At 45.2% G+C, this 26,047-nt stretch overlaps 2 protein-coding genes across 5 annotated transcripts in view; one reads left to right on the top strand and one right to left on the bottom strand.

The window, feature by feature from the left end:
* PPP1R12B (protein phosphatase 1 regulatory subunit 12B) overlaps positions 1-1,785 on the bottom strand; it is a 206,036-nt gene extending 204,251 nt beyond the window's left edge. The window contains exon 1 of one of the 3 annotated variants that reach the window (XM_070602193.1): positions 609-1,785. The gene's annotated coding sequence lies outside the window, so the exon portion shown is untranslated. The remainder of the gene's footprint in view (positions 1-608) is intronic. The other 2 variants (XM_070602190.1, XM_070602189.1) reach the window with 2 other exon arrangements.
* UBE2T (ubiquitin conjugating enzyme E2 T) lies at positions 1,545-26,047 on the top strand. 2 transcript variants are annotated; one of them, XM_070602223.1, is made up of 8 exons: positions 1,561-1,632; positions 16,785-16,882; positions 22,358-22,525; positions 23,094-23,163; positions 24,205-24,310; positions 24,423-24,521; positions 24,660-24,743; positions 25,679-26,047. In XM_070602223.1, the coding sequence occupies exons 3-8, from the start codon at positions 22,417-22,419 to the stop codon at positions 25,802-25,804; spliced, it is 594 nt and encodes a 197-aa protein (XP_070458324.1). In that variant the 5' UTR covers positions 1,561-1,632; positions 16,785-16,882; positions 22,358-22,416; the 3' UTR covers positions 25,805-26,047. The 2 variants fall into 2 exon arrangements, with proteins under 2 accessions (XP_070458323.1, XP_070458324.1); XM_070602222.1 differs by lacking the exon at positions 16,785-16,882 and having other exon boundaries at positions 1,545-1,632.

Here is a 26,047-nt window from a genome sequence, read left to right as displayed (position 1 = left end):
AATCTTTCGGCCTGGCCTCTATTCCCTCCAGTTAACATACCGCCCTCTGGTGGACAAATGGAAACTGTACATTTAGCCCACGGAGTTCTTTTGATTTTCTTCTTCCTTAACCAATCCTTTCTTTTGGTTGTCAAAACTATAGCTATTTGCTTGTTTTACAGGCCATCTCTCCCTTCCATCAGACTCAATACAGTTCCCACTTTTTCTAAAAGATATTTTTAAGCCTCCTTTCTCCGAGAACCACCCGAGAAAGTAATCAATTTCAGTTCTGAGGACAGAACTTTAATTAAGATACAATTACAACTGGGATAGGAAGAAAATCAGAGACGACATTGAAGGGATTAAAACACAAAGTAGCAGTAGTAAAACAAGCAGCAACGTCCAGAATTACAACAGGAAACACTTCACTACAATTAGTTAATGCTAACAATAAACCAAAACCCCAACAGCTAACTGGAAATTAGGCTGGACAGTAAAAGGACGCGTTATACTCGTAACTCAGAAGCTACTTTAGTTGGTTCATTCCTACGACCAGCGAGGATCCCCAGCGTAGAACCCCAGACAGAGTCCTGGTGAATGTGTGGGTCACTGGAGGAGAGAGAACATACCTTGCAGTAGTCACGGGGAACCAGTTGCCACTTAACACCAATTTGAACTAAATGCAGAAATCACTGCAGTGGCCAAAATTCTACTGGTTTGTAAGTTTAGGAAGACTGGCCATTACTCCTACGCCATCACTGTTCCAAAGCCACATGATGAGCTGAGAGCAGCGAGATGAGGGCTTAGTGCGGTTTTTTTCCACCCACAGCATTCCCAAAGGCTTGTCAAGTTCCAGCCACGTCCTTTAGATTCAAGTCAGGTCATGGAGCATGCACCACTGGCAGAGGAACCTTCGAGAAGTCAAGGCTGGCTCAGCTATGACCGGGTACTTCCTTGGTCAGGTGGGACCACACTTTTAGAGTCGGAAGAAGGCTTGAAAGTCATCTCTTCCAAACTCCACCCAATGCGAGCATCCCTCCCGCGCCATCCCTAACTAACTTCCAGCGATGGGAGACTTGACTACCTCTCAGGTTGACCAGTTCTGTTCTTCGGAGTTCTAACTGCTAGAATGCCTTATTGAGCCAAATTCTGCATCCGTTTCACCTTCATCCACCGGTCTTAGACGCGTCCCCTGAAGCAGGAAACTCTTCCAGGTGAAAAATGCTTAAAACAAATGAAGAGAAGCATCACGTACGCCCTTCCGCACATCAAGCATCTCCGTTTCCTTTCGCTGTTTCTCCTTTGAGTGATTTCCAGCTCCTTCCCTGCGCTGACAAGCAGAGCCGACCGCGTAACCGAACGTGGAACCGCACGGGTCCCCCGACACTGTGCAGCCGCCGCAGCGCCCGCGGGCGTCTCTGCACGGCCACGTGGGCGCGGTGGACGCCCCGGGCGCGCGCTCCGATTCGAAAGCGGCATGGGCTGGGGCCGGGTCGGAACGCTGACCAATAGGAGGCCGCGCTCGTCTCCCGGAACTGCTGCGGGCCAATCGCAGTCTCGCAGGCGGGAGGCGGGGCGACCCAACCGCCCGGGCTCGCGCAGGCGCCGTAGCCGCCAGTTCACTGGCCGCTGCGTTGCGAGAGGAGCGCGCAGGTGAGGAGGGGGTTCCCGGCGGAGGTCACTGTGTCGGGGCAGGGAGCCCCGGTTCTGCCTGGCGTGGGGGTGTCCTCCCTGCGGAAGGGAGCCCGAGAAGGCGCGGTGGAGCGGAGGCGCGGACGGCACGTCGGGTCGTGGAGGCCGGCGCCCGCGAGCCGCCCTCCCGCCGCGGCCGGAGCTGCTCCCACGGAGGAGGGCGCGGGCGCTCGCCGTGGGCCTGCGTGCGTGTGCGTGTTCCTGCGTGTGCGTCGCGCGCCCGCGCCCCGCGCTCTGCTGTCCGGACTTTCCTCAGTTACCTCAGACTGCTCGCGGCGGCGTCGGTGCTTTAAACACAGAACTTGGAGGACAAGGGAGGTTCCTCCCGCAGGTGTGAGAGAGAGACGCTCGTCCCGCAGGTGTGATGGGGGAGAGACGCTCGTCCCGCAGGTGTGATGGGGGAGAGACGCTCGTCCCGCAGGTGTGGGAGAGAGACGCTCGTCCCGCAGGTGTGATGGGGGAGACGCTCGTCCCGCAGGTGTGAGAGAGGGAGATGCTCGTCCCGCAGGTGTGAGAGAGAGGGACGCTCGTCCCGCAGGTGTGATGGGGGAGGGACGCTTGTCCCGCAGGTGTGATGGGGCAGAGACACTCGTCCCGCAGGTGTGGGAGAGAGACGCTCGTCCCGCAGGTGTGAGAGAGAGGGACGCTCGTCCCGCAGGTGTGAGAGAGAGGGACGCTCGTCCCTCAGGTGTGATGGGGGAGAGACGCTCGTCCCGCAGGTGTGAGAGAGGGAGATGCTCGTCCCGCAGGTGTGAGAGAGAGGGACGCTCGTCCCTCAGGTGTGAGAGAGAGACCCTCGTCCCGCAGGTGTGATAGGGTCAGGGACGCTTGTCCCGCAGGTGTGATGGGGCAGAGACACTCGTCCCGCAGGTGTGGGAGAGAGACGCTCGTCCCGCAGGTGTGAGAGAGAGGGACGCTCGTCCCGCAGGTGTGAGAGTGGGAGATTCTCGTCCCGCAAGTGTGAGAGAGAGACGCTCGTCCCGCAGGTGTGATGGGGGAGAGACGCTCGTCCCGCAGGTGTGATGGGGGAGAGACGCTCGTCCCGCAGGTGTGAGAGAGGGAGATGCTCGTCCTGCAGGTGTGAGAGAGAGGGACACTCGTCCCGCAGGTGTGAGAGAGAGACGCTAGTCCCGCAGGTGTGAGAGAGAGGGACGCTCGTCCCGCAGGTGTGAGAGTGGGAGATTCTCGTCCCGCAAGTGTGAGAGAGAGACGCTCGTCCCGCAGGTGTGATGGGGGAGAGACGCTCGTCCCGCAGGTGTGATGGGGGAGAGACGCTCGTCCCGCAGGTGTGAGAGAGGGAGATGCTCGTCCTGCAGGTGTGAGAGAGAGGGACACTCGTCCCGCAGGTGTGAGAGAGAGACGCTAGTCCCGCAGGTGTGAGAGAGGGAGATGCTCGTCCCGCAGGTGTGAGAGAGAGGGACGCTCGTCCCGCAGGTGTGAGAGTGGGAGATTCTCGTCCCGCAAGTGTGAGAGAGAGACGCTCGTCCCGCAGGTGTGATGGGGGAGAGACGCTCGTCCCGCAGGTGTGATGGGGGAGAGACGCTCGTCCCGCAGGTGTGAGAGAGGGAGATGCTCGTCCTGCAGGTGTGAGAGAGAGGGACACTCGTCCCGCAGGTGTGAGAGAGAAACGCTAGTCCCGCAGGTGTGAGAGAGGGAGATGCTCGTCCCGCAGGTGTGAGAGAGAGGGACGCTCGTCCCGCAGGTGTGATAGGGGGAGAGACGCTTGTCCCGCAGGTGTGATGGGGGAGAGACGCTCGTCCCGCAGGTGTGAGAGAGGGCGATGCTCGTCCCGCAGGTGTGAGAGAGAGGGACGCTCGTCCCGCAGGTGTGAGAGAGAGAGAGACGCTCCTCCCGCAGGTGTGGGAGAGAGAGACGCTCGTCCCGCAGGTGTGAGAGAGAGAGGGACACTCGTCCCGCAGGTGTGAGAGAGAGGGACGCTCGTCCCGCAGGTGTGATGGGGGAGAGACGCTCATCCCGCAGGTGTGGGAGAGAGGGACGCTCGTCCCACAGGTGTGAGAGAGAGATGGACACTCGTCCCGCAGGTGTGGGAGAGAGAGACACTCGTCCCACAGGTGTGAGAGAGGGAGACGCTCGTCCCGCAGGTGTGAGAGAGGGAGGGACACTCGTCCCGCAGGTGTGAGAGAGAGAGGGACACTCGTCCCACAGATGTGAGAGAGGGAGATGCTCGTCCCGCAGGTGTGTGAGAGAGAGAGGGACGCTCGTCCCGCAGGTGTGAGAGAGGGAGTGACGCTTGTCCCGCAGGTGTGGGAGAGAGAGACGCTCGTCCCGCAGGTGTGAGAGAGAGAGGGACGCTCGTCCCGCAGGTGTGAGAGGGAGAGGGACACTCGTCCCGCAGGTGTGAGAGAGAGGGACACTCGTCCCGCAGGTGTGGGGGAGAGAGGGAGACGCTCGTCCCGCAGGTGTGATGGGGGAGAGACGCTCGTCCCGCAGGTGTGGGAGAGAGAGAGGGACGCTCGTCCCACAGGTGTGAGAGAGAGGGACACTCGTCCCGCAGGTGTGGGGGAGAGAGGGAGACGCTCGTCCCGCAGGTGTGATGGGGGAGAGACGCTCCTCCCGCAGGTGTGGGAGAGAGGGACGCTCGTCCTGCAGGTGTGAGAGTGGGAGACTCTCATCCCGCAAGTGTGATGGGGGAGAGACGCTCGTCCCACAGGTGTGGGAGAGAGGGGGATGCTCGTCCTGCAGGTGTGGGACAGGAGGAGACGTTCTTGCGCACCAGGAATAGGTCCCTGTGGCAGAAGCCCGAGTTTGTGGGGAGTCCTTGCTGACTTTGAGACTGCAAAGGTGCTTGGAGCTGGGTGTTACAGAACCTTCATGCCCACAGAATATGCAGTAATTGATGACCTTGGGGCCAATAGGGCCATGGACCTTTATGTGAGTATGCTGGGGTGAGTCTGCCTGCCTCCTCAGGGAGCTTGTCCTGCTTGTTCTCACCCTGTGCTGATCCCTTTACCATTACTTCTTACTTGTGGATACTTGTTTTATTGTCATTGATTCTCTGTATTTGCCTACTGAGAAAAAGTGGTAAGAATTTGTATGTAAAAGATGAGGTTAATTAGTGATTAATTTGCTCCAAGAGATGATGGTCTTAAAGGTATGTTTAAGGAAGTTTGGAAGTCGTTTAAACAATGATTTGTATGAAAGACCTTTGCAGTATATCGATTGTATTTAGCATGTGAACTCACATATAGTATCAATTCTATTTAGTATTTCTGAAAGAGACTGTTATTGTGGAGTAGCAGCATGCCTGGAGGTTAGAAAAAGAACCAAAGGACCATTTGGTCTTTGCAGCAGGATTCAGGTGTGTCTTGACCTGACTAGTATGCAAATTTAGTTTCCTTTGAACATATCCCTGTGGTTAAAATAGAGGCACCAATATAAGTTTATGATTATCATAAATTAAACCATCAACTAACTACAGTCTGTGCCCACCGGCTAATCTTCTGATTAGAATCAGTTTCCCAAGTAGAAGTAACTTGAGAGAATGTGTGGAATTAAAATTTTTACTGTAGTTTTACAAATTAATAAATTCGCCTTTTAATTAATGTTTAAGTCTTTGTGAGTGAGCTTGGCATGAATTAGTACATCTAAGCCCTATCGAATCTAGGTTTACTGCCAAATTGAGTTTTTAGACTACAAAACTAAAAGGCAGATCCTGACATGTGACCATGCCAAGACTGTGTGTCCACATAAGGCTTTGCTTGCAAAGGTGACCTGTTGTCATAACATTCCCACTTAATCTCTCTCCATTTATTTGAAAACATTTCTTAAGCCAGGCACTTGTCTAAGCATAAGAGAAAAAATAGGAAATTTACCCTCAAAGAGCTTTCTGTCTAACTGAAGAAAAGACAAGTTATTAATTATATATATATAGTATCTTGGGCCTTCAACATATAATAGGGCTCTATCTTGACATCTTTTTGAATCTTCAGATTTACTATAGCATTTATTTTCTCTTAAAATACTGTAAAATGTAACTTGGAAATGTAAATGATTCAGATCCTTGATTCTATAAATGCCAGATTTGAAGTCATTCATATTGATGCAGGGTCGGTGAGCCAAGAAGTCGAAAGAAAGATTTCTTAGACTCTTAAGATCTGGCAGTAGTGCTCTTTTATTTAGAGAATAGAATAGAATAGCATGGGGACAGGACCCATGGGCAGTCAGAGCTTCTGCTGCCGGCATGGGGACAGGGCCCATGAGCAGTCAGGCTGCTGCGTGGGGACAGGACCCATGAGCAGTCAGGCTGCTGTGTGGGGACAGGGCCCATGGGCAGTCAGGCTGCTGCGTGGGGACAGGGCCCATGGGCAGTCAGGCTGCTGCGTGGGGACAGGGCCCATGAGCAGTCAGAGCTTCTGCTGCCGGCATGGGGACAGGGCCCATGAGCAGTCAGGCTGCTGCGTGTGGACAGGACCCATGGGCAGTCAGGCTGCTGCGTGTGGACAGGGCCCATGGGCAGTCAGGCTGCTGCGTGGGGACAGGACCCATGGGCAGTCAGGCTGCTGCGTGGGGACAGGACCCATGGGCAGTCAGGCTGCTGCGTGTGGACAGGACCCATGAGCAGTCAGGCTGCTGCGTGTGGACAGGACCCATGGGCAGTCAGGCTGCTGCATGTGGACAGGACCCATGGGCAGTCAGGCTGCTGCGTGGGGACAGGACCCATGAGCAGTCAGGCTGCTGCGTGGGGACAGGGCCCATGAGCAGTCAGGCTGCTGCGTGGGGACAGGGCCCATGAGCAGTCAGAGCTTCTGCTGCCGGCATGGGGACAGGACCCATGGGCAGTCAGGCTGCTGCGTGAGGACAGGACCCATGGGCAGTCAGGCTGCTGCGTGGGGACAGGACCCATGAGCAGTCAGGCTGCTGCGTGGGGACAGGGCCCATGGGCAGTCAGGCTGCTGCGTGTGGACAGGGCCCATGAGCAGTCAGGCTGCTGCGTGTGGACAGGACCCATGAGCAGTCAGGCTGCTGCGTGTGGACAGGACCCATGAGCAGTCAGGCTGCTGCGTGGGGACAGGGCCCATGGGCAGTCAGGCTGCTGCGTGTGGACAGGACCCATGAGCAGTCAGGCTGCTGCGTGTGGACAGGACCCATGAGCAGTCAGGCTGCTGCGTGTGGACAGGACCCATGTAGCAGTCAGGCTGCTGCGTGGGGACAGGGCCCATGGGCAGTCAGGCTGCTGCGTGGGGACAGGGCCCATGGGCAGTCAGGCTGCTGCGTGGGGACAGGGCCCATGGGCAGTCAGGCTGCTGCGTGGGGACAGGACCCATGAGCAGTCAGGCTGCTGCGTGTGGACAGGACCCATGAGCAGTCAGGCTGCTGCGTGGGGACAGGACCCATGGGCAGTCAGGCTGCTGCGTGGGGACAGGACCCATGAGCAGTCAGGCTGCTGTGTGGGGACAGGACCCATGGGCAGTCAGGCTGCTGCGTGGGGACAGGGCCCATGGGCAGTCAGGCTGCTGCATGTGGACAGGACCCATGAGCAGTCAGGCTGCTGCGTGGGGACAGGGCCCACGGGCAGGAGGAACCGCTGCTGCTTCTGCAAAGTCGGGTGGAGAGTAAGGCTAAATTTAAGGCATAGGCATGTGAGTTATCTCTTTACAAGACAAAGGATATGTAAAAAAGTTAAAATGGTATCAGTGCCTGTAGGGTCCGGCCATTTGGAGGTCCCACAACTTTTAGATAAGAATCAAACCAGATTGAGTAAATGGCAGAAGTCACAGCTTGAATTTTATCCTCAGCTAAAGACAAAGGAGGATGGGGGGGGTGGTCAGTTACATGAGGTTGTCAGACAGTAACCAACTTAAGTTCTTGCCTCTGGCATTGATTAAGAGTTTCTAGAGCTAAGGCCATCCCCCTTCTTTCTGGCACAGAGAGGGAGGCATCTTCACAGATAGAGGTTTTCCTTAGAATGTAAATCTTTCCCAACCAAGGGACAAGCAAGTTCCACTCCTTAGAGCCTGCTTCTCATCTGTAGTTTTAAAGGTAACCAGCCTAAAAATCCTCGTCATAAACCGTGTTAAAATTAAGCAGCCTAAAAATCCTCATCAATATGATTATTAAAATAAATCCTACCATTTTTATCAAAGCTTATCTCAAAAAGCATTTACTATTATGGATGAATAATTTTTGCACTGATGGAAGTACCCAACATAGTAATTTCACACATCACTTTTTTCTACATTTACATTAAAGTGTATGTGGTTTTATTCTCAGATCTAAGCGTTAGAGAAGTACAATGTTTCAATCCTTGGTATATCCTAAACTTTTATTTTCTGGTTAAGAACTCTCCTTTTCTTAAGCTTTTCAACTGCTACAAATTTCCATCTCTGTAGCATTCGTGATTAGCTTTTTACTCAAGATAATTTTTTAATCACCTTAATTAAAATACAACATATACAATAAGCTGCAATATTTAAGGTGAACAGTTTCATAGGTTTGGACTTAAATATACACCTATGAAACCATTATCACAGTCAAGATAGTGAATGTATCCAACATCTCCCACCCCTTCCCTCACTCCCCACCCAAATAACCACTGATCTACTTTGTTATTGTGTTACCGCCCAAGGGGGCCCTCTGCTCGCCAGAGGACACACCCATAGACTTGAGGCGAGCTGGTGGGAGAGAAAGGCTTTCTTTGTGATGGCTGGCTGGCAAGAGGGAAGATGGCACACTCACAGAACCAAGACTGCAGGCGGTTGTGTCCCGGGCTGGTCTCTGGGTGGGGCCCCATCTGATCTCCAGGTGGGGGCAGACATCTGGTCCCAGTTCCTGATAGCCCTTTGTTTAGTGGATATGCATCAGAGACTGGAACAATGCCCTCTACCCAGATCTTTCAGTTGTCATTGATGATGGCTTCTCAGCATAGGCTCTCTGCCCCCGGGGTCATCATGTTCCTGGAGAGATCAAAAGAACAAAGTTGTCACCTTGAAGTGGCTGGGAGGGACCACAAAATCTACAGAGCATCCCTGGGCTAGTTAATCAGAGGTCATTCAAAGTTACAATAGGGTCTCTTTTCTACAATATGGCTTCCCTTATGTCAACCTTGTGTTGAGCCAGGTTCAACTGGAGACTGCGTTATGTTTTTTTTAGGATTTTATGTAAATGGACCCAAGCAGTATATACTCTCTTTGGCTGGCTGCTTTCACTCAGCATGATTATTTTTAGATTTGTCTATGTTGTTGCGTATGTTACTAGTTCATTCCTTTTTAGTATTCCATTTTATAGCTATGCCACTGTTTGTTTATCCATTCACCTGCTGATAAACATTTGGGTTGTTTCCAGGCTTTTGTGTCATCTTTATTGAGATATAATTGGCATACCATACAGTTCACCTGTTAAAGTGTACAATTCATGGATTTTTAGCACACTCACAGAGTTGGGCAACCATCCGTGCAATCCATTTTCATCACCTCCTGTGATGAAAGAAACACTGCGTGTTAGCAGTCACTGCCCTACTCCAGACATGTATAAATGGAATCATACAATATATGGCCTATTGTGACTGGCTGCTTTTCCTTAGCATAAAGTTTTCAAGATTCATCCATGTGCTAGCATTAGCCTGTGTCACTACTTTGTTTCTTTTTACTGCCAAATGATATTCCATTGTATGGACATAGAACATTTTGTTTATCCATTCTTTGGTTGATGGACATTTGGGTTGTTTCCAGTTTTTGCCTTTAATGAATAGCACTGCTATAAACATTCATTTACAGATTTTTGTGTGGACATATGTTTTCAGTTCTCTTAAGTATTTCTAGGAACAGAATTGCAAGGTCATAAGGTAACCCTGTGTTAAACATTTGGGGACCTGGCAGACTCTTTTCCAAAGTGGCTGCATCATTTTGCATTCCCATCAGTAACCTATGAGGATTCCAGCTTCTCCACATCTTTACCAACTCTTAGATACTATCTTTTTGATTATAACAATCCTAGTGGTTGTGAGGCTACCTATCATTGCGGTTTTGGTTTTCATTTCCCTAGTGACTAATGATGCGGGATCGGTGAGCCGAGGAGTCGAAAGAAAGATTTCTTAGACTCTCAAGATCTGGCAGTAGTGCTCTTTTATTTAGAGAATAGTGTGGAATAGCATGGGGACAGGACCCATGGGCAGGCAGAGCTTCTGCTGCTGCTGCCGCTGGCATGGGGACAGTGATGAGGATTTTTAGGCTGCTTAATTTTAAAATGGCTTATGATGAGGATTTTTAGGCTGGTTAGTTTTAAAACTACAGATGAGATTCAGGCTCCAAGGAGTGGAATTTGTTTGCCCCTTTGTTGGGAAACATTTACATTTCTAAGGGAAACCTCTATCTGTGAAGATGCCTCCCTCTCTGTGCCAGGAAGAGGGGGGGATGGTCTTATCTCTAGAGGCTCTTGGTCAATGCCAGAGGCAAGAACTTAAGTTGGTTGCTGTCTGGCAATCTCATGTAACTGGTTTAGGGTGGTGGCGTCTAACCTTTCTAACCTTTACTTAATCCGATTTGATTCTTGTCTAAAAGTCATGGGATCACCCAATGACCAGACCCCACCTGCACTGATACCATTTTAACTTTTTTTCATGTTCTTTCCTTTGTCTTGTAAAGAGATGAATCATATACCTATGCCTTATAAAATTAGCCCTAACCCTCAACTGGGGGCAGCAGAAGCTCTGACTGCCCATGGGTCCTGTCCCCATGCTATTCCACACTATTTTCTAAATAAAAGAGCACTACTGCCAGATCTTGAGAGTCTAAGAAATCTTTCTTTCGACTCCTCGGCTCACCGACCCCGCATCAACAGGACCCATGGGCAGGCAGAGCTGGTGCGTGGGGACAAGACCCACGGGCAGTCAGAGCTCCTGCTGCTGCCCCGAGTTGAGGGTTAGGGCTAATTTTATAAGGCATGGGTACGTGACTTATTTTTACTGGAAAAAAAAGAAAAAGAAAAAGATGATGTAAAAAGTCATTAAATGATTTCAGTGCAGATGGGGTCTGGTTATTGTGCGGTCATATAACTTTAGATACGAATCTGGCCATATAGATCGGCATGCAGGTGAGGATGCCCCGGGCTTCTCTCCCTGGGGCAGTCCTAATTCATACCATAAAAAAGTCCACTGGGTCATATAGTTTGGCATGTAGGCCAGGTCACCTTGGGCTTCTCTAGCTGGGGCAGCCTTAATCCACATCAACTAATAACGTTGGACATCTTTTTGTGTGCTTATTGGTCATTTGTATATCTTCTTTGGAGAAATATCTATTCAGATCCTTTGTCCCTTTTTTAATTGAGTTGTCTTTTTATTTTGAGTTATTTACATATTCTCTTTGTTTATGTATATAAATATATATATGTGCTTATATATAAACAAAGTCCCTTATCAGATTTGTAATTGTTTGTAAATGATTTATCTTTTCTCCCCTTCTCTGTATTGTCTTACAGCTTTCTTCCTGGTGTCCTTTGAAGTACAAAAGCTTTTAAGTTTGGTGAAATCCAGTTTATTTTTTTTTTCTCTTATGTTCTTGGTATTGTTATATAAGAAGACTTTGCCCAACACAAGGTCACAAAGATTTATTCTTAGGTTTCATTATTCCATTTTATCTCCTTAATTTTTACCAGATATAGAATTCTAAATCAACAGTTTCTCTCTGCGTACTTTAAATATGTCCCGCTGTCTCCTGTCATGCGTTGTTTCTGAAGAGACGTCTGCTGCCTTCTTATCTTTGTTTCTCTCTACGTAATCAGGGCTCTTTTTCCTCCAGCTACTTTTTAAGTTTCCTCTTTATCACTGCTTTTCTGCAATTTAATTAGGATGGGTCTTTGTGTTTTCTTCATATTTCTTGTGCTTGTGGTTCCTTGAAGCATCATGAATCTGTAAGTTTCTAGTTTTTGATGCGGGGTCGGTGAGCCGAGGAGTCGAAAGATAAATTTCTTAGACTCTTAAGATCTGGCAGTAGTGCTCTTTTATTTAGAGAATAGTGTAGCATGGGGACAGGACCCATGGGCAGTCAGAGCTTCTGCTGCCACTGCTTCTGCCGCCCCCGCTGGCATGGGGACAGGGCCCATGGGCAGTCAGAGCTCCTGCTGCTGCCCCCGCTGGCATGGGGACAGGACCCATGGGCAGGCAGAGCTCCTGCTGCTGCCCCCGCTGGCATGGGGACAGGACCCATGGGCAGGCAGAGCTGGTACGTGGGGACAGGACCCACGGGCAGTCAGAGGTCCTGCTGCTGCCCCAAGTTGAGGGTTAGGGCTAAATTTAAGGCGTAGGTATGTGAGTCATCTCTTTACGAAGACAAAGGAAAGAACAAAAAAAGGTTAAAATGGTATCAGTGCAGGTGGGGTCTGGTCATTGAGTGATACCATGACTTTTAGACAAGAATTAAATCGGATTAAGTAAAGGTTAGAAAGGTTAGACGCCACCACCCTAAACCAGTTACATGAGATTGCCAGACAGCAACCAACTTAAGTTCTTGCCTTCCCCATTAAGAGCTTCTAGGGACAAGGTCATCTCTCCTCTTCTTCCTGGTACAGAGAGGGAGGCACCTTTTACAGATAGAGATTTACCTTACAAATGTAAATGTGTCCCAACAAGGGCAAGTTCCATTCCCCAGAGCCTCCTTCCCCGTCCCAGTTTATCGAAAGCAATCAGCCCAAAACAATCCTGATGCCAAAGAGACATATCCTGGGGTGGCCAATTTCAGATCCCTACAAGGTCATCTCCCCTTCCTTCACAAGTGCAAATGTCTCTCAAAAGGGCAAGCAAAATTCCAGTCCTTGGAGCCTGCTTCTCTTCTGCAGTTTTAAAAGTAACCTTCCTAAAATCCTCATCATAAACCATTTTAAAATTAAGCAGCCTAAAAATCCTCATCAGTTTTCATCACATTTGAGAACTCCTTAGCAGTTATTTCTTCAAACATTTTTTTCTGCTTTCTCCCTCAGTCCCAACTCAAGTTACATGTATATTAGTCTGTTTAATGTTATCCTATAGCTCACTAATATTCTGTCCTTTTCTTTTTTCCTTTTTTGGGACCTAACTTCTACTAAAAATTAATTTGTTGTTTATTTGAAATTCAAATGTAACTGGGCATCCTGTATTTTGTCTGACAACCCTAGTCTAGACTCTCTTGGAACATGAAATTTGCTAGTGCACTGTAGGCTCCTGTTCTTACAGGTTTTGTGCTATTAGACAAGTTATCAAGATAGGTTTAGTTGCCACAGTTAGGATACTGGACAATTCGCAAGGGTGAGCTGATGTCACGTCTTGCAGCCTTTGTGCTAAAGCTCGTACAACTGGAGACACTGGGATTGCACTTAGTAGTTGAGAAATCGCAGTTGAGGGGAAATAAAGATTTTAGAAGCTAGAAATTGAGCACAACCTGGCAAACAGGTTCAGGGAGCTCCATAAATTGTTTTTAAAGGAAAATAAGATATTGTTTTTTCTATAATAACTGTTCTCATTATAAAAATAATGTCATTGTAGGAAAAAAAGTAAAAAGAAGTTACTCCTAGTCACACTGATCCAGAGATAACCATTAATTAATTTTTAAACAGAAAAATCAAGCCATTTCACTTTTTTGTCTTTTTTTAATCTATATTAAAAAAGTATTGAATTAAATAATATCTAAAGTCCCTTCAGTGCTAAACGTGTGGTGGATAAAACATAGAGTTCTTTTGGTGGATTTTTGTAACCTGTCTTATCACTACCACTGAAACCCTTGATTAAGAATTTTACAAATACAGTTTTATCTGAGGTTCTGGTATGTGGAATACTTAGAATGCCTATTGCCCTTATTCACCCAGAATTGTTTTCTTACCACACGTCATGTCTTTAAACCGTTCTTGTTATATAAGTCTATTGCAAAAGTTAAATAATATATAATTTAAGTCAGTAACTCGTAGAAGGAGCTGGCAGACTCTCTCATATCCAATAAGTAAATTTTGCATCTTTTAAAGCTCCTTCGCCTTGCTCAGGATAGCCAAAGACATGAGGAGTCTTCTCTTTCATACTCTTTTTGCCTCTGGAACACTGTCTCGACACTCCCATCCGTGCTACCATTCTCCTGGGCCACAGTTGAACGTTGTACTTCTAACCTAGTGAGATCTTTAAGCTCCTTGGTAACTGCTGGAAAAACTTAGTTTAAGTACTCTGAAACCAGAGGTTTCCATGTCCCCACAGGCATTTGATGAGGGTCTGTTCATTTTTTGACAGTTTTTTACTCTGTTTCATTTTGGATTGTATGTATTACTAGGTCTTAAAATTCATTAATCTTTTCTTCTGCAGTATGTAGTCGGCTCTTAATCCCATGCAGTATATTTTTAGTCTCTGACATGGTATTTTTCATTTCTAGAAGCTTGCTTTGAGTCTTTTCTTATATCTTCCATATTTCTCCTTAACATTCTCATGCTCTTCAGTACTTCTTGAACATATGGAATATGCCTATGTCACTTTTAACACCCTTGTCTTCTTATCATTGTTCACCTATATGTAATGTGTCTTTCTTCCTCTGACTGCTGTGAGATTTTTTTCTTTATCTTGGATTTTAACAGTTTAATTATGACATGCCTAGGTGTAGTTTTCTTTGTATTTATCCTTCTTGGATATTTCTGATCTTCCTGGGTCTGTAGGTTGTTACTTTTAAAAATTATATTTGGAAATTTTTCACTCAGTATTTCTTAAACTTTGGCTATATAAAATAATGATAACAGTGCGTTGTTGGATTTAAAGAAAATGATAGAATTAAATACAAAGCAGTCTAAGTCAGGAGTGGGGGTTGTGATCCAGGTTCAATCATTCCAATGTCCGTGTATCATTTGGGAGGACAGTACAGGTACTGGTAACTCTAGACGTTGATGAGTTAAATGTGCACATTAAAATCTGTGTGATAATTTTTTAAAGTAACAAAATATGGTTTATAACTTTCAAGCTAGTACAGGGGGAAAATGGGATGAGAAAATAAATCAGCCCAAAAGAAGAGAAAAAGAAAATTAGAAAAAGAAGGACAAGTGGAAAATACAAAATAAGATGCAGGAACAATTCTATGTACATCAGTAATTATGACGTGGTGGGTTGTTGGTACAGATGGCAAGAATTCCTCCCAACTCTATGTGGATGCCCCTGTGCAGTGTGCCTTTGCCAGCCCTCCCAGCAAAGCTGGAGTAGAGAGGAGCTGCCCCAGCTCAGAGCCCCTGGTCCATTCAGCTGCCAGTGGAGCCTCCGAATGACTGTTAGCCGAACCCAGCTCAACCTCCTGACCCGAGCATTAGGAACGAGGAAAACTGGTTATTTTCATTCACTAAGTTTGAGTGTTCTACAGCAATAGATCACTAGTACATTGTTAAATGTAAATATATTAAATGTACCAGTTAAAAGATAAAGATAGGAAGACTGGGTTTTAAAAATCCAGCCATATACGAGAGGCACATGTAAAGCCTAAAGATAGAGAAAGGTTGAAAATAAAAGGATGGAAAATGATCTCAAGCAAATACCAACCAGAAGAATGCTGGGATAGCTTTTACATGAAATAGACTTTAAGGAAAAAGCATTACTAGGGATAGAGTGTTCTCTAATAATGAAAAAAACTGTAATTTGCTAAGAATATGTAGTAATTCTGAACTTGTATGTATCTAATGCCCCAGCCTAAAATATATAAGGCAAAAATTGATGGAACTACAAGGAAAGGTTAGGGATTTCACATCAGAATGATCTTTCAATTAAACATCACTCTTAATAATTGATAAATCACCCAGGAGAAAAAAATCAGTAAGGATGCACAAGATTTGAACAATAACTGACAAGCTTCTCTAATGGGCACATATAGGTCACTGCCACCAGTAACTTTGAGATAGACATTCCTTTTAAGCAAACGTAGGGCATTTATAAAACTTGACTACATGTTTTACAATAAAGCAAGACTCAACAAATTTCAAAGGATATCAAAAACTACATATTAGAAATCAGTAACAAACATAACTAGGAAGCTCCCTCATGTTTGAAAATTAGGAAACTTGTTTCTAAGTAAATCAAAGAAGAAATCATGATGGAAATTAGAAAATATTGAGAATAGAAGAATATATAGTGTACACATCACAACTTTGGGGTGTGTGGTACTTAGAAGGCAGTGTGTCATCTCATATGTCTACAGTTGAAAAAAGTGGAAAATCAATTAAGCACACAACCTAAGTATGAAAAAAGAGAAAAACTAAGAAAATAGAAGGATGAAAACAATAAAAATAGCAGAAATTTTTGAAATACAAAATTTCCAACAGTGAGGAATGATAAAATGTTCTTTGTAAAGACTAGTAAAATGGACACATGCCTGGCAAGATTCATCAGACAAAAAAATATATGGCCCACGTAAACAATTTTAGAAATGAAAATGGATGCATAACTACAGATGCTACACAGAACAAAAAGCTAACTATATACAAGTAAATTTAAAACTGGATGAAACAGATAAACTTATGGAAAAATTTAACTTGCCGAAGTTGACTCAAGAATAAATAGAAAACTTGAGTAAGGCTCTAATATTTAAAGAAATTAGATTAAAGTTAAAAATATTCTCACATTGGAAACACCAGTACCAGATGGAGTTCTGCCAAGCATCCTGGAACAAATCATCTCCCAGACTATTCCACAGTATGTAAAAATAGACAACATTCCCTAACTCATTCTAGGAGGCTAGCATAACCTTGATACCTGACAAGAAGAAAATTAGAAACAATTATACACCAATCTTACCCACAAGCATAGTGTTGAAAGTTCTCCTTTTAAGGTTAGAAATAGGGTGAGAATCCCAGCTATCAGCTCTTCTATTCAACATTGTACTGGAAGTTCTAGCCAAAAGAGAAGGCAGGAAAAGGATTAGAAGGGGAGAAATAACTGATTATTTGCAGATATGACTGGCCATGCAGGATTACCATCCCCACCCCACCACCCAAATGGATTCATCATTAGCATTATTAAGGTTTTGGTTAAAAATCACTTGTATTTACATAGACAAGAAATAGGTAGAAAATAGAATTTTAAAAAGGTAGCAAGAGTGACGTCAGCAACATGGTGACGTGAGCGGTTCCCTTTGTCTCTCCTCCTTTGACCTACAACTAAATGGACACTCACTGATCAGTGGAGGACACCCACACAGCACCTCAGAACGCCTGAGAGACCCACACAGCTGTACTTCTGAAGGGGGATGGACTACCCCCAAGGAGGTGGTGGAGATAGGTGAGCACTCTCCAGCCCGCCAGCAGCCCTGCACACATGTGCTTTCCTGGCTGGAACACTCATAGCACTGCTGCAGCCCCAAGAGTGGGAGTGTGCCTTGGTGCGACTGCAAGAACAGGTGACAGCAGCCCTGAGCCCCCACATGATTGCTTTCTTGTCTGGTGGGAGAGCCTACAGTGCCACTGTGGTTGCTAGGGAGCAGCCCAAGCTTGGACCCAGGGTGGAGGGCCTGCCCACCAAGCACAATGGCTGGTGCAACCTAGGAGGAGATGATGGTTGATCTGCGTGCCTGGGTGAACGAGTTCCTGGCTGCTGTGAATGCTCATAGTACTGCTACAGCCCTGGGCAGGGGGTAGGGGGGACGTCTCAGTGGGACTATGGAAGCCAGCGGCAGCAGCCCTGAGATCCTGCGTGATCGCTTTCTCGTCCAGTAGGAGACCACCCCGCACACACACCCAGGGCTGCTGCAGTCACAGGGAGTGCCCCAGGCTTGGACAGGCACAGCTGACAGGGATTGTGGGGGGCTCAGAATGCACAGCTCCTGCCCACCCCCCGCCAGTGGCAGCAGGTGGAATCTGCGACCAGGTGCTATAGCTATGTGAAGCCACCACTGCACCCCATCAAATAGTATGAAGTACATTAATACTCCAGACCAGAATGAAAAAGACACACACCCAGAAATCAATCCTGAAGGCACAGAATCTACAATCTAAGTGGCAGAATTCAAAATAGCTATCATAAAAAACAAGTTACAAGAGAATTCAGAAAAACAGTTCAATGAAATCAGGAACAAAATTAAGGAACAGAGGCAATTCTTCACAAAGGAGATTGAAGCTATAAAGAAAAACCAATCAGCAATGTTGGAGATGAAAGCACAAAGAATTAGATAAAGAAAAATCTCGAGTCCTTGAATAACAGAGCTGATATTATGGAGGATAGAATTAGCAATTTAGAGAATAGGAATATAGAAATGCTTCAGATGGAGGAAGAGAGAGAATGAGAACTAAAAAGAAATGAAGAAGTTCTCCAAGAAATATCTGACTCAATTAAGAAATGCAACATTTCTTATTTGAGGATTATAGGTATTAAGGATTATAGGTATCCTAGAGGGAGAAAAGAGCAGAGACCTTGTTCAAAAATATAACAACTGAGAAATTCCAAAATCTGGGGAAGGAGCTGGAATTACAGGTAAAATAAGCTAATAGAACTCCTAATCACATCAATGTAAAAAGACCTTCTCCAAGGCATATATTAGTAAAACTGGCAAAAGTCAATGACAAAGAAAAAATATTAAGGGCAGCAAGACAGAAGAAAATAACTTACAAAGGAACCCCTATCAGGCTTTCAGTGGATTCTCAGCAGAAACCTTATAGGCTAGGAGAGAGTGGAATGATATATTCGAAATTCTGAAAGATGAAAACTTTCAGCCAAGAATACTGTAGCCAGCAAAAATATACTTTGGATATGATGGAGAAATAAAAACTTTCCCAGAAAAACAAAAGCTGAGGGCTGGCCCAGTGGTGTAGCAGTTAAGTGTGCACGTTCCGCTTCGGTGGCCTGGGGTTCGCTGGTTCGGATCCTGGGTGCAGACACAGCAGCACTTGGCAAGCCATGCTGTGGTAGGCATCCAACATGTAGAGGAAGGTGGGCACGGATGTTAGCTCAGGGCCAGTCTTCCTCAGCAAAAATAGGAGGATTGCCAGCAGATGTTAGCTCAGAGCTAATCTTCCTCAAAAAAAAAGTAAAAACAAAAGCTTAGGGAGTTCATTGCCACAAGACCCCACCTACAAAATATAATCAAGAAGATCCTCATACCTGAAAAAAAGAAGAGTTTACAAAGTCTTGAGCAAGGAGAGAGACAAAATCAGAAAATTGCAACTCTCCACCAGAACAGATTAGCAAACACTTAATTATACCATTAAAGATAAAGGGAAGGAAAACATCAAGATTAAATATAATCACTTCATTTTAACCACACAATCACAACACAAAACAAAATAAGTTATGACGACAACAACTTAGAAGGGGAAGAGGAAAGAGATGGAACCTGGTTAGACTAAGGGAGTAAAAGGGTATCACAAAATGGACTATCTCATCTATGAGATCTTTTATACAAACAACCCGGTAACCTCTACACAGAAAATCAGAAGAGAGACACAAATGATAAATAAAGAGAAAACTGGGAAAACCATCATAGAGAGCCGCCAAAGTGAATTGGCAGTCTGAAATACATGGGGCAAGAAACAAGGGAAATACAGAACAACCAAAAAACAAGTGATAAGATGGCAGCATTAAGCCCTCATATATCAGTAATCACTCTAAATGTAAATGGATTGAATTCCCCAATCAAAAGACACAGAGTGGCTGGATGGATCAAAACCCAATGATGTTCTTCACAGAAATAAAACAAAGAATCCTAAAATTCATATGGGGCAACAAAAGACCCCAAATAGCTGAAGCAATCCTGAGAAAAAAGAACAAAGCTGGAGGCATCACAGTCCCTGACTTCAAAATATGTTACAAAGCTACAGCAATCAAAACAGCATGGTACTAGTACAAAAACAGACACACACATCAATGGAACAGAATTGAAATCCCAGAAGTAAAACCACATATCTTTCACCATACACAAAAATTAACTCAAAATGGGTTAAAGCCTTGCAGGTAAGATGTGAAGCCATAAAACTCCTAGGAGAAAATAATAGGCAGTACACTCTTTGACATCAGTCTTAGATGGATGTTTGAAATACCATGTCTACTCGGGTAAGGGAAACAAAAGAAAAAATAAACAAATGGGACCTCATCAGACTTAAGAGCTTCTGCAAGGCAAAGGAAACCATGAACAAAACGAAAAGAAAACCCACCAACTGGGAGAAAATATTTGCGGATCATATATTTGACAAGGGGTTAATCTCTAAAATAGATAAAGAACTCATACAACTCAACAACAGCAAAACAAACAATCCTATCAAAAGGGCAGAGGTCGTGAACAGACATGTTTCCAAAGAAGATATACAGATGTCCAACAGGCACATGAAAAGATGTTCATCATCACCAATCATCAGGGAAATGCAAATCAATACCACCTTACACCTGTTAGCATGGCTGTAATTACTAAGAAAGAAACAAATGTTGGAGAGATGTGGAGAAAAAGGAACCCTCATATGCCGCTGGTGGAAATGCAAACTGGTGCAGCCACTATGGAAAACAGAATTGAGATTTCTCAAAAACTTAAAAGTGGAAATACCATATGACCCAGCCATCCCACTACTGGGTATTTATCCAAAGAACTTGAAATCAACAATTCAAAGAGACCTATGCACCCCTAAGTTCATTGCAGCATTATTCACAGCAGCCAAGATGTGGAAGCAACCCAAGTGCCCATTGACTGATGAATGGATAAAGAAGATGTGGTGTGTGTGTGTGTGTATATATATATATACACAGACAGACACACACACACACACAATGGAATACTACTCAGCCATAAAAAAGACAAAATCGTCCTATTTGCAACAACATGTATGGAATTTGAGAGTATGATGTTAAGCAAAATAAGCTAGACAGAGAAAGACAAACACCACATGATTTCACTCATGTGGAAGATAAACCAATACAGGGACAAAGAGAATAGATTAGTGGTGACCAGAGGGGAAGGGGGTTGGGAGGTGGGCGTAAGGGGTAAAGGGTCGCATATACGGTGACTGACAATAATGTACAACGTGAAATTTCACAATGTTATAAACTGTTATAACCTCGGTAAAATTAAATTTAAAAAGGTAACAAAAATATAAAGCACTTAGAAATAAATCTAACAAAAGCCAAATCAAAAAAACCCTTATAGAGAAAATTGGAAAACTATTGAAAAGCATCAAAAAGACCTAAACATATCATGTTCAGAGATCGTAGGACTCAATATCATAAAGACGTCAATTCTCAAATTGATCTGTAGAGTCAATGCAATTACAATCCAAATCACAACAGGTTTCTATGTGTGTAAGTATGTATATATTTGTGGACTTTCATGAGCTGATTCTAAAATTTATATTGAAAAGCAGAGGACCAAGAGTGACCAGGATGTTTCTGAAGAAAAAGAACAAGATGGAGGAACTCCACTCGCCATATATCAAGTCTTATTAATAAGCTGCAGTGATTAAAACAGTGGGATATTGACTCAGGGATAATCCAATTGATCAATGGAACGAATTCGAGAATCCCAAAACAGATCCATGCATGTATGGAAATTTAACTTGTGACAATATCAGCAGGGAGAGGATGGGCTTTTCAATAAACAGGACTAGGACAATTGGTTATTTATATGGGAAAAATCAGAATTGGACCACTGCCTCACACTCTACACAAAAATCAATTCCTGCTGGAGTAAAGACTTAAATGTGGAAGCAAATTGTAAAACATTTAGGAGACTATATAAGAAAACATCTTTAAGTTTGGGGGTAAGGAAAATTTTAATATACAAACAGTATAAATGGAAAAGATTTTAAAGTTGATTACATTAAGAGTGTGTGTTCATCAAAAGACACCAGGAATAAAATGGAAAGAAACCACAAACGGGGAAATGATATTTGTACCTCATGTATGAAAAGATTGTGTTCTTTGAACTTTAGCGGGAGGAAGAACTAGAGTTTAGTAGAGAGTGAGTGGGTTTGTGTGTGGGGTTTGTTTTGGATGAGAGAGATTTTGAGCATATTTGTTGATGGGAAGAAGGAAAGACTGGAAATACTAGAGAAAGATGGAACAATTGATGGAGTGGGAGCCTTGAAGAACCGAGAGGATTTATGGAATCCAAAATACATGGAGAACACCTCAGACATTTAAGCTTTATCTTATAAATACAATCGTGTACCACATAACGACGTTTTGGTCAATGACGGATCGCATATGTGACAGTGGCCCCATAATGTTAGTACATTTAGCCCAGGTGTAGTAGGCTATACCATCTAGGTTTGTGTAAGTACGTTCTGTGATGTTTACACGAGGACAAAATTGCCTAACGACGCATTTCTCAACGTATCCCCATCTTTAAGTGATGCATGACTGTATCTCAGAGTGTTGACTATCTGTATCATTCCCCTTGCTCTCCTCAAAGCATACATAGACTTCTACAGCTAGTATTTGTCCAGTCCTTTTCTGTGCCAGGCATGCTGAGGATGCAGTGGCAAGCAAAATCAGAGCCAGGCTCTGCCTCATAAGTTTACAGTTTATCGGTGGAAACAGGCATTAATTTAAACGTAGATTTTGTTGTTTGTAGGACTTTTGCATTTTTTTATACTTTATTTTTAAAATTTATTTGCTTGACTGGTTAACAAGAAGGAAATGGACAAAACCCAGATTTCCTTCTTAGAATAGGGATTAATACGAGGAATCTGTTTGACCTTCACTAATTGAAGCTGTGTGCCAAAACGCCAGTCACTGTAGCTGACTGTTGCCTCGTTGCCCCTTTTCTCCCTCATGAAGCCCAGCAAGCTCTTTGTGTGGAGCAGTGAGCCGTGTGTGGTTCCTGTTACTTGAGGATCATGCAGAGAGCTTCGCGTCTGAAGAGAGAGCTGAACCTGTTAGCCACAGAGCCGCCCCCAGGCATCACATGCTGGCAAGATAAGGACCAAATGGGTGATCTGCGAGCTCGTAAGTATCGCATCGTGCCTCTGATGAGCCATGACCCTCCTGAAGGTTGTGCTGAATTTCAGACGTTTGTATATTCTAGTGAAGCAGGGAATAGTCTCGAGGCCACAGTGCCCTGCCATCTTCCTGCCCTCGTTTGTTTACATTATAAAAGGTCGGCTTGACGTTTCTTCCGGGCCTTGTATTACACCTTCTGCTGACTGATAGCCCAGACTTGAGCATGAGCTCTGAAGCAGTGTTTAGACCAAAGATCCCCATCTCAAATATCTGTCAGGCCAGACCGGAAACAGAAATGACTAGAATACTGCAGCCAAACAAAACACGTCTGCAGCTGGTATCTGATCTGTGGCCAGCCTCTTGCAGTTCCGTTTCAGATCTTGTGTGCCCTTCATTGACACCATCACCTGCTGGGGACAGTGGTGCATTGTGTGAGGACTTGTTGAGGCCCCGAGAGAGAATTGCTGTCCAGGACCCAGCCCCGCTATTAGGACCGCAGACCTCAGGAGGTCCATGTAGTGTGGGAATTCAAATCATCCGATTCCCTTTTAACTTCTTCTTTTTTTCTTTTAAGAAATAGTAGGTGGGACCAACACACCTTATGAAAAAGGTGTTTTCAAGCTGGAAGTTATCGTTCCTGAGAGGTTAGTGTGAATTAGATTCTAAACTTAGGGGCAAAGCACGGTTAGTGGACAACGGCGCAGTGTGGTAGAGTGTTAAAGGTAGGCGTTCAAGGACCCGGATTTTAGTCCTTGTCTTATGACTTAATGTGACCTTAGGCAAGTTATTTTATCTCTCTGGACTTCAGTTTCCTTCTCTAAAATTGAGCTAGATCAGATTTAAGGGCCCTCCTTTTTCATTGTGGTAAAACATGCATAAAATTTAAACCGTTTTAAGTGTAAGGTTCAGTGGCATTAAAGACATTCACATTGTTGTGCAGCCGTCTCCAGAACCTCTTCATCCTCCCAAACTGAAACTCCATCCCCATTAAACAGGAACTCCCCACCCGACTCCCCAGGCCCCTGGCAGTCACCATTCAACTTTCTGTCTCCACGTTAAGGCCCTTTCAATTCAAGCCTCCTTTAAGGCTCTCACCAAGTGAGTGGTGGAGTTTTGTGCAGAGTGGGGAAGGGAAGAGATGGACGTCCAACCCTTGACGTGTAGACATCTGCTCACCAGGCCAGATCCTGGCCAAACACGGTAAAGTGCTGAGAGAAGCAGCTTAATAATCATGTGGTGCATCAGTTCTGAAGACAGACTGCAGATTCCCAAGGTTTATGTTCTGCTAAAGAGACGTAATAACCAATGCAAGGTACAATCTTAGTCGGATCCTGGTCTCAAAACCCGTCTGTAAGAAAACTGGGGGGACAATTGAGGAAACTGAATAGTAGATGATATTGGGGAATAGTTTTGTCTTTTTTCAAAGGTATGCTGATCATATTGCAGTTATATAGGAGAATGACTCATGCTGACGTGTTTAGACGGTGAAGTGGCTTGATCAAGTGGTGGTATATGAGTGTTATTTCAACTTTTCTATTGTTTGTAACTTTTCGTCATAAAAATTTGGAGGGAGAAAAGGCTTGCCTCTCACAGGCTGTCTTCCTGACCAGACACCAAGAAGCTGTTTATATGTATTAAGAAGCAATATTACAATGAAAATTCCCTATTGTCCTGGGCTTTCACAGGTACCCATTTGAACCTCCTCAGATCCGATTTCTGACTCCAATCTATCATCCAAACATTGATTCCGCTGGAAGGATATGTCTCGATGTTCTCAAACTGCCGCCCAAAGTGAGTGGTGGGTCAGGGGTTGACTGTAGCACTCTGGTCCTCGTCTGTAAGACCTGAATTACAGTATCACATCGTTAGTAAGACAAAAGTAGCTACCTGTCTGTCTGTGTAGGGAGCCTGGAGACCATCCCTCAACATTGCGACTGTGCTGACTTCCATTCAGCTGCTCATGTCAGAGCCCAACCCCGACGACCCGCTCATGGCTGACATAGTGAGTAGACGCGCTTCCTCTGCGCCGCGTCCAGCCTTCTCGCTGTCCCGGCTCCATTTCTGAGGAAGCAGTAGCCGCTGGAGCTTACCACTGCGAATCTTTTCTCTCTCCATTGACGCTTCTCTGATTTCCTCCCAGTCCTCAGAATTTAAATATAACAAGCCAGTCTTCCTCAAGAATGCCAGGCAGTGGACGGAGAAGCATGCAAGACAGAAGCCGAAGGTATGATGTTGTGCAGCCCTGATTTTGCACCTGTTGCTAGTCCGTAAGTGTGTGTGTATAGATGCATAAGTATTTATTAGATTTGCCGAATTTGTACTATACTGTGGAATGGCTAGTTGATCTTTTTCTCCTATCACAACCTTTTAAATTATTATTCAGCAAAGTAGCCTAGTAGCTCAGCCAAGTCGATTTTTTCCTAACAGTTGACAACACCAGAGGGCAGGCAGCATCTACTTAATTGTTTTCGCATTCTTGGGGTAGTATGGAGAGATGAGAGGTGACTCATTCTGTTTTCTAAGTTTCCTTTTTTAACACTGATAAAGGACTACGGGCAGGAATTGGGAAGCAGTTAGAGGGGCACGGGAAAGGGGAAGATTGACATTTCTTTTGGGACCCTTCATGGAAGAAAGGAGAAGGAAAAACTTCCCCAGTGGCAGTTGATAGGGTTTCCTCATTTAACAAAACAAATTGCAGGAACACAGAGATTAGCACATTCTTGTTCTTACTGAGTTATAACATCTTTTAGACGGAGTTAAGTAGCAGTTATGTGTTACTCGTGCAAAGAAATAAAAAACTGAAATACATTCATGCGTTGCTTAACGATGGGGCCATGTTCTGAGAAATACCTCCTTAGTCGATTTCGCTGTTGTGTGGACATCAGAGAGGGTGCTTGCGCAAACCTGGATGGTGTAGTCTTCTGCACAGCCAGGCTACATGCTGTTAATCTTAGTGGACCACTTGTGTACGTGGTCCGTCATCGACCAGAATGTCCTTCTGCGGCGTGTGACTGTACAAAAGATTGAGGAAGGCGCCTTTGGAGGGAATATATACGAGAGGCAACACAGAGGTGCTTGGAAACATCATCACAGAGCTTCATTGTCCTCCCTGGCGCCGTGTGAGCCTCGTGGTATTTTACACTATCTGCTCCTCCTTAGGCCGATGAGGAGGAGACGCCTGATGACCCAGCAGAGGCCGGAGGCTCAGAAGTCCACAACACCGCACAGAAAAGGAAAGCCAGGCAGCTGGGCGGCACGGAGAAGAAATGCTGCCCTGGTGTCTAGGGCTCTGTCCGCTCCGTCTTCCTTAATCCATTCTTTGCCAAGATGGCCTGATTTGCCTACCTTTGTTGAATGTTTTCTTTGTATTTGATGACATTATCATTTTCATATCCTATAAAACAGGTCTTGTGTATTTATGTATTCTGCTCTACATTGGTTCTCTGAGGGTAGTTTGTTTTATTTAGCTTGTACATACGTATTTTGAAACCTTTTAAACCTGAAAAATAAATAATAATTTAATGTTGA

Source organism: Equus przewalskii, chromosome 31, assembly GCF_037783145.1.
Source record: "Equus przewalskii isolate Varuska chromosome 31, EquPr2, whole genome shotgun sequence".
NCBI lineage: Eukaryota > Metazoa > Chordata > Mammalia > Perissodactyla > Equidae > Equus > Equus przewalskii.
Note: the sequence above shows the minus strand (reverse complement) of the source record. Positions and strands in the feature narration are given on the sequence as shown.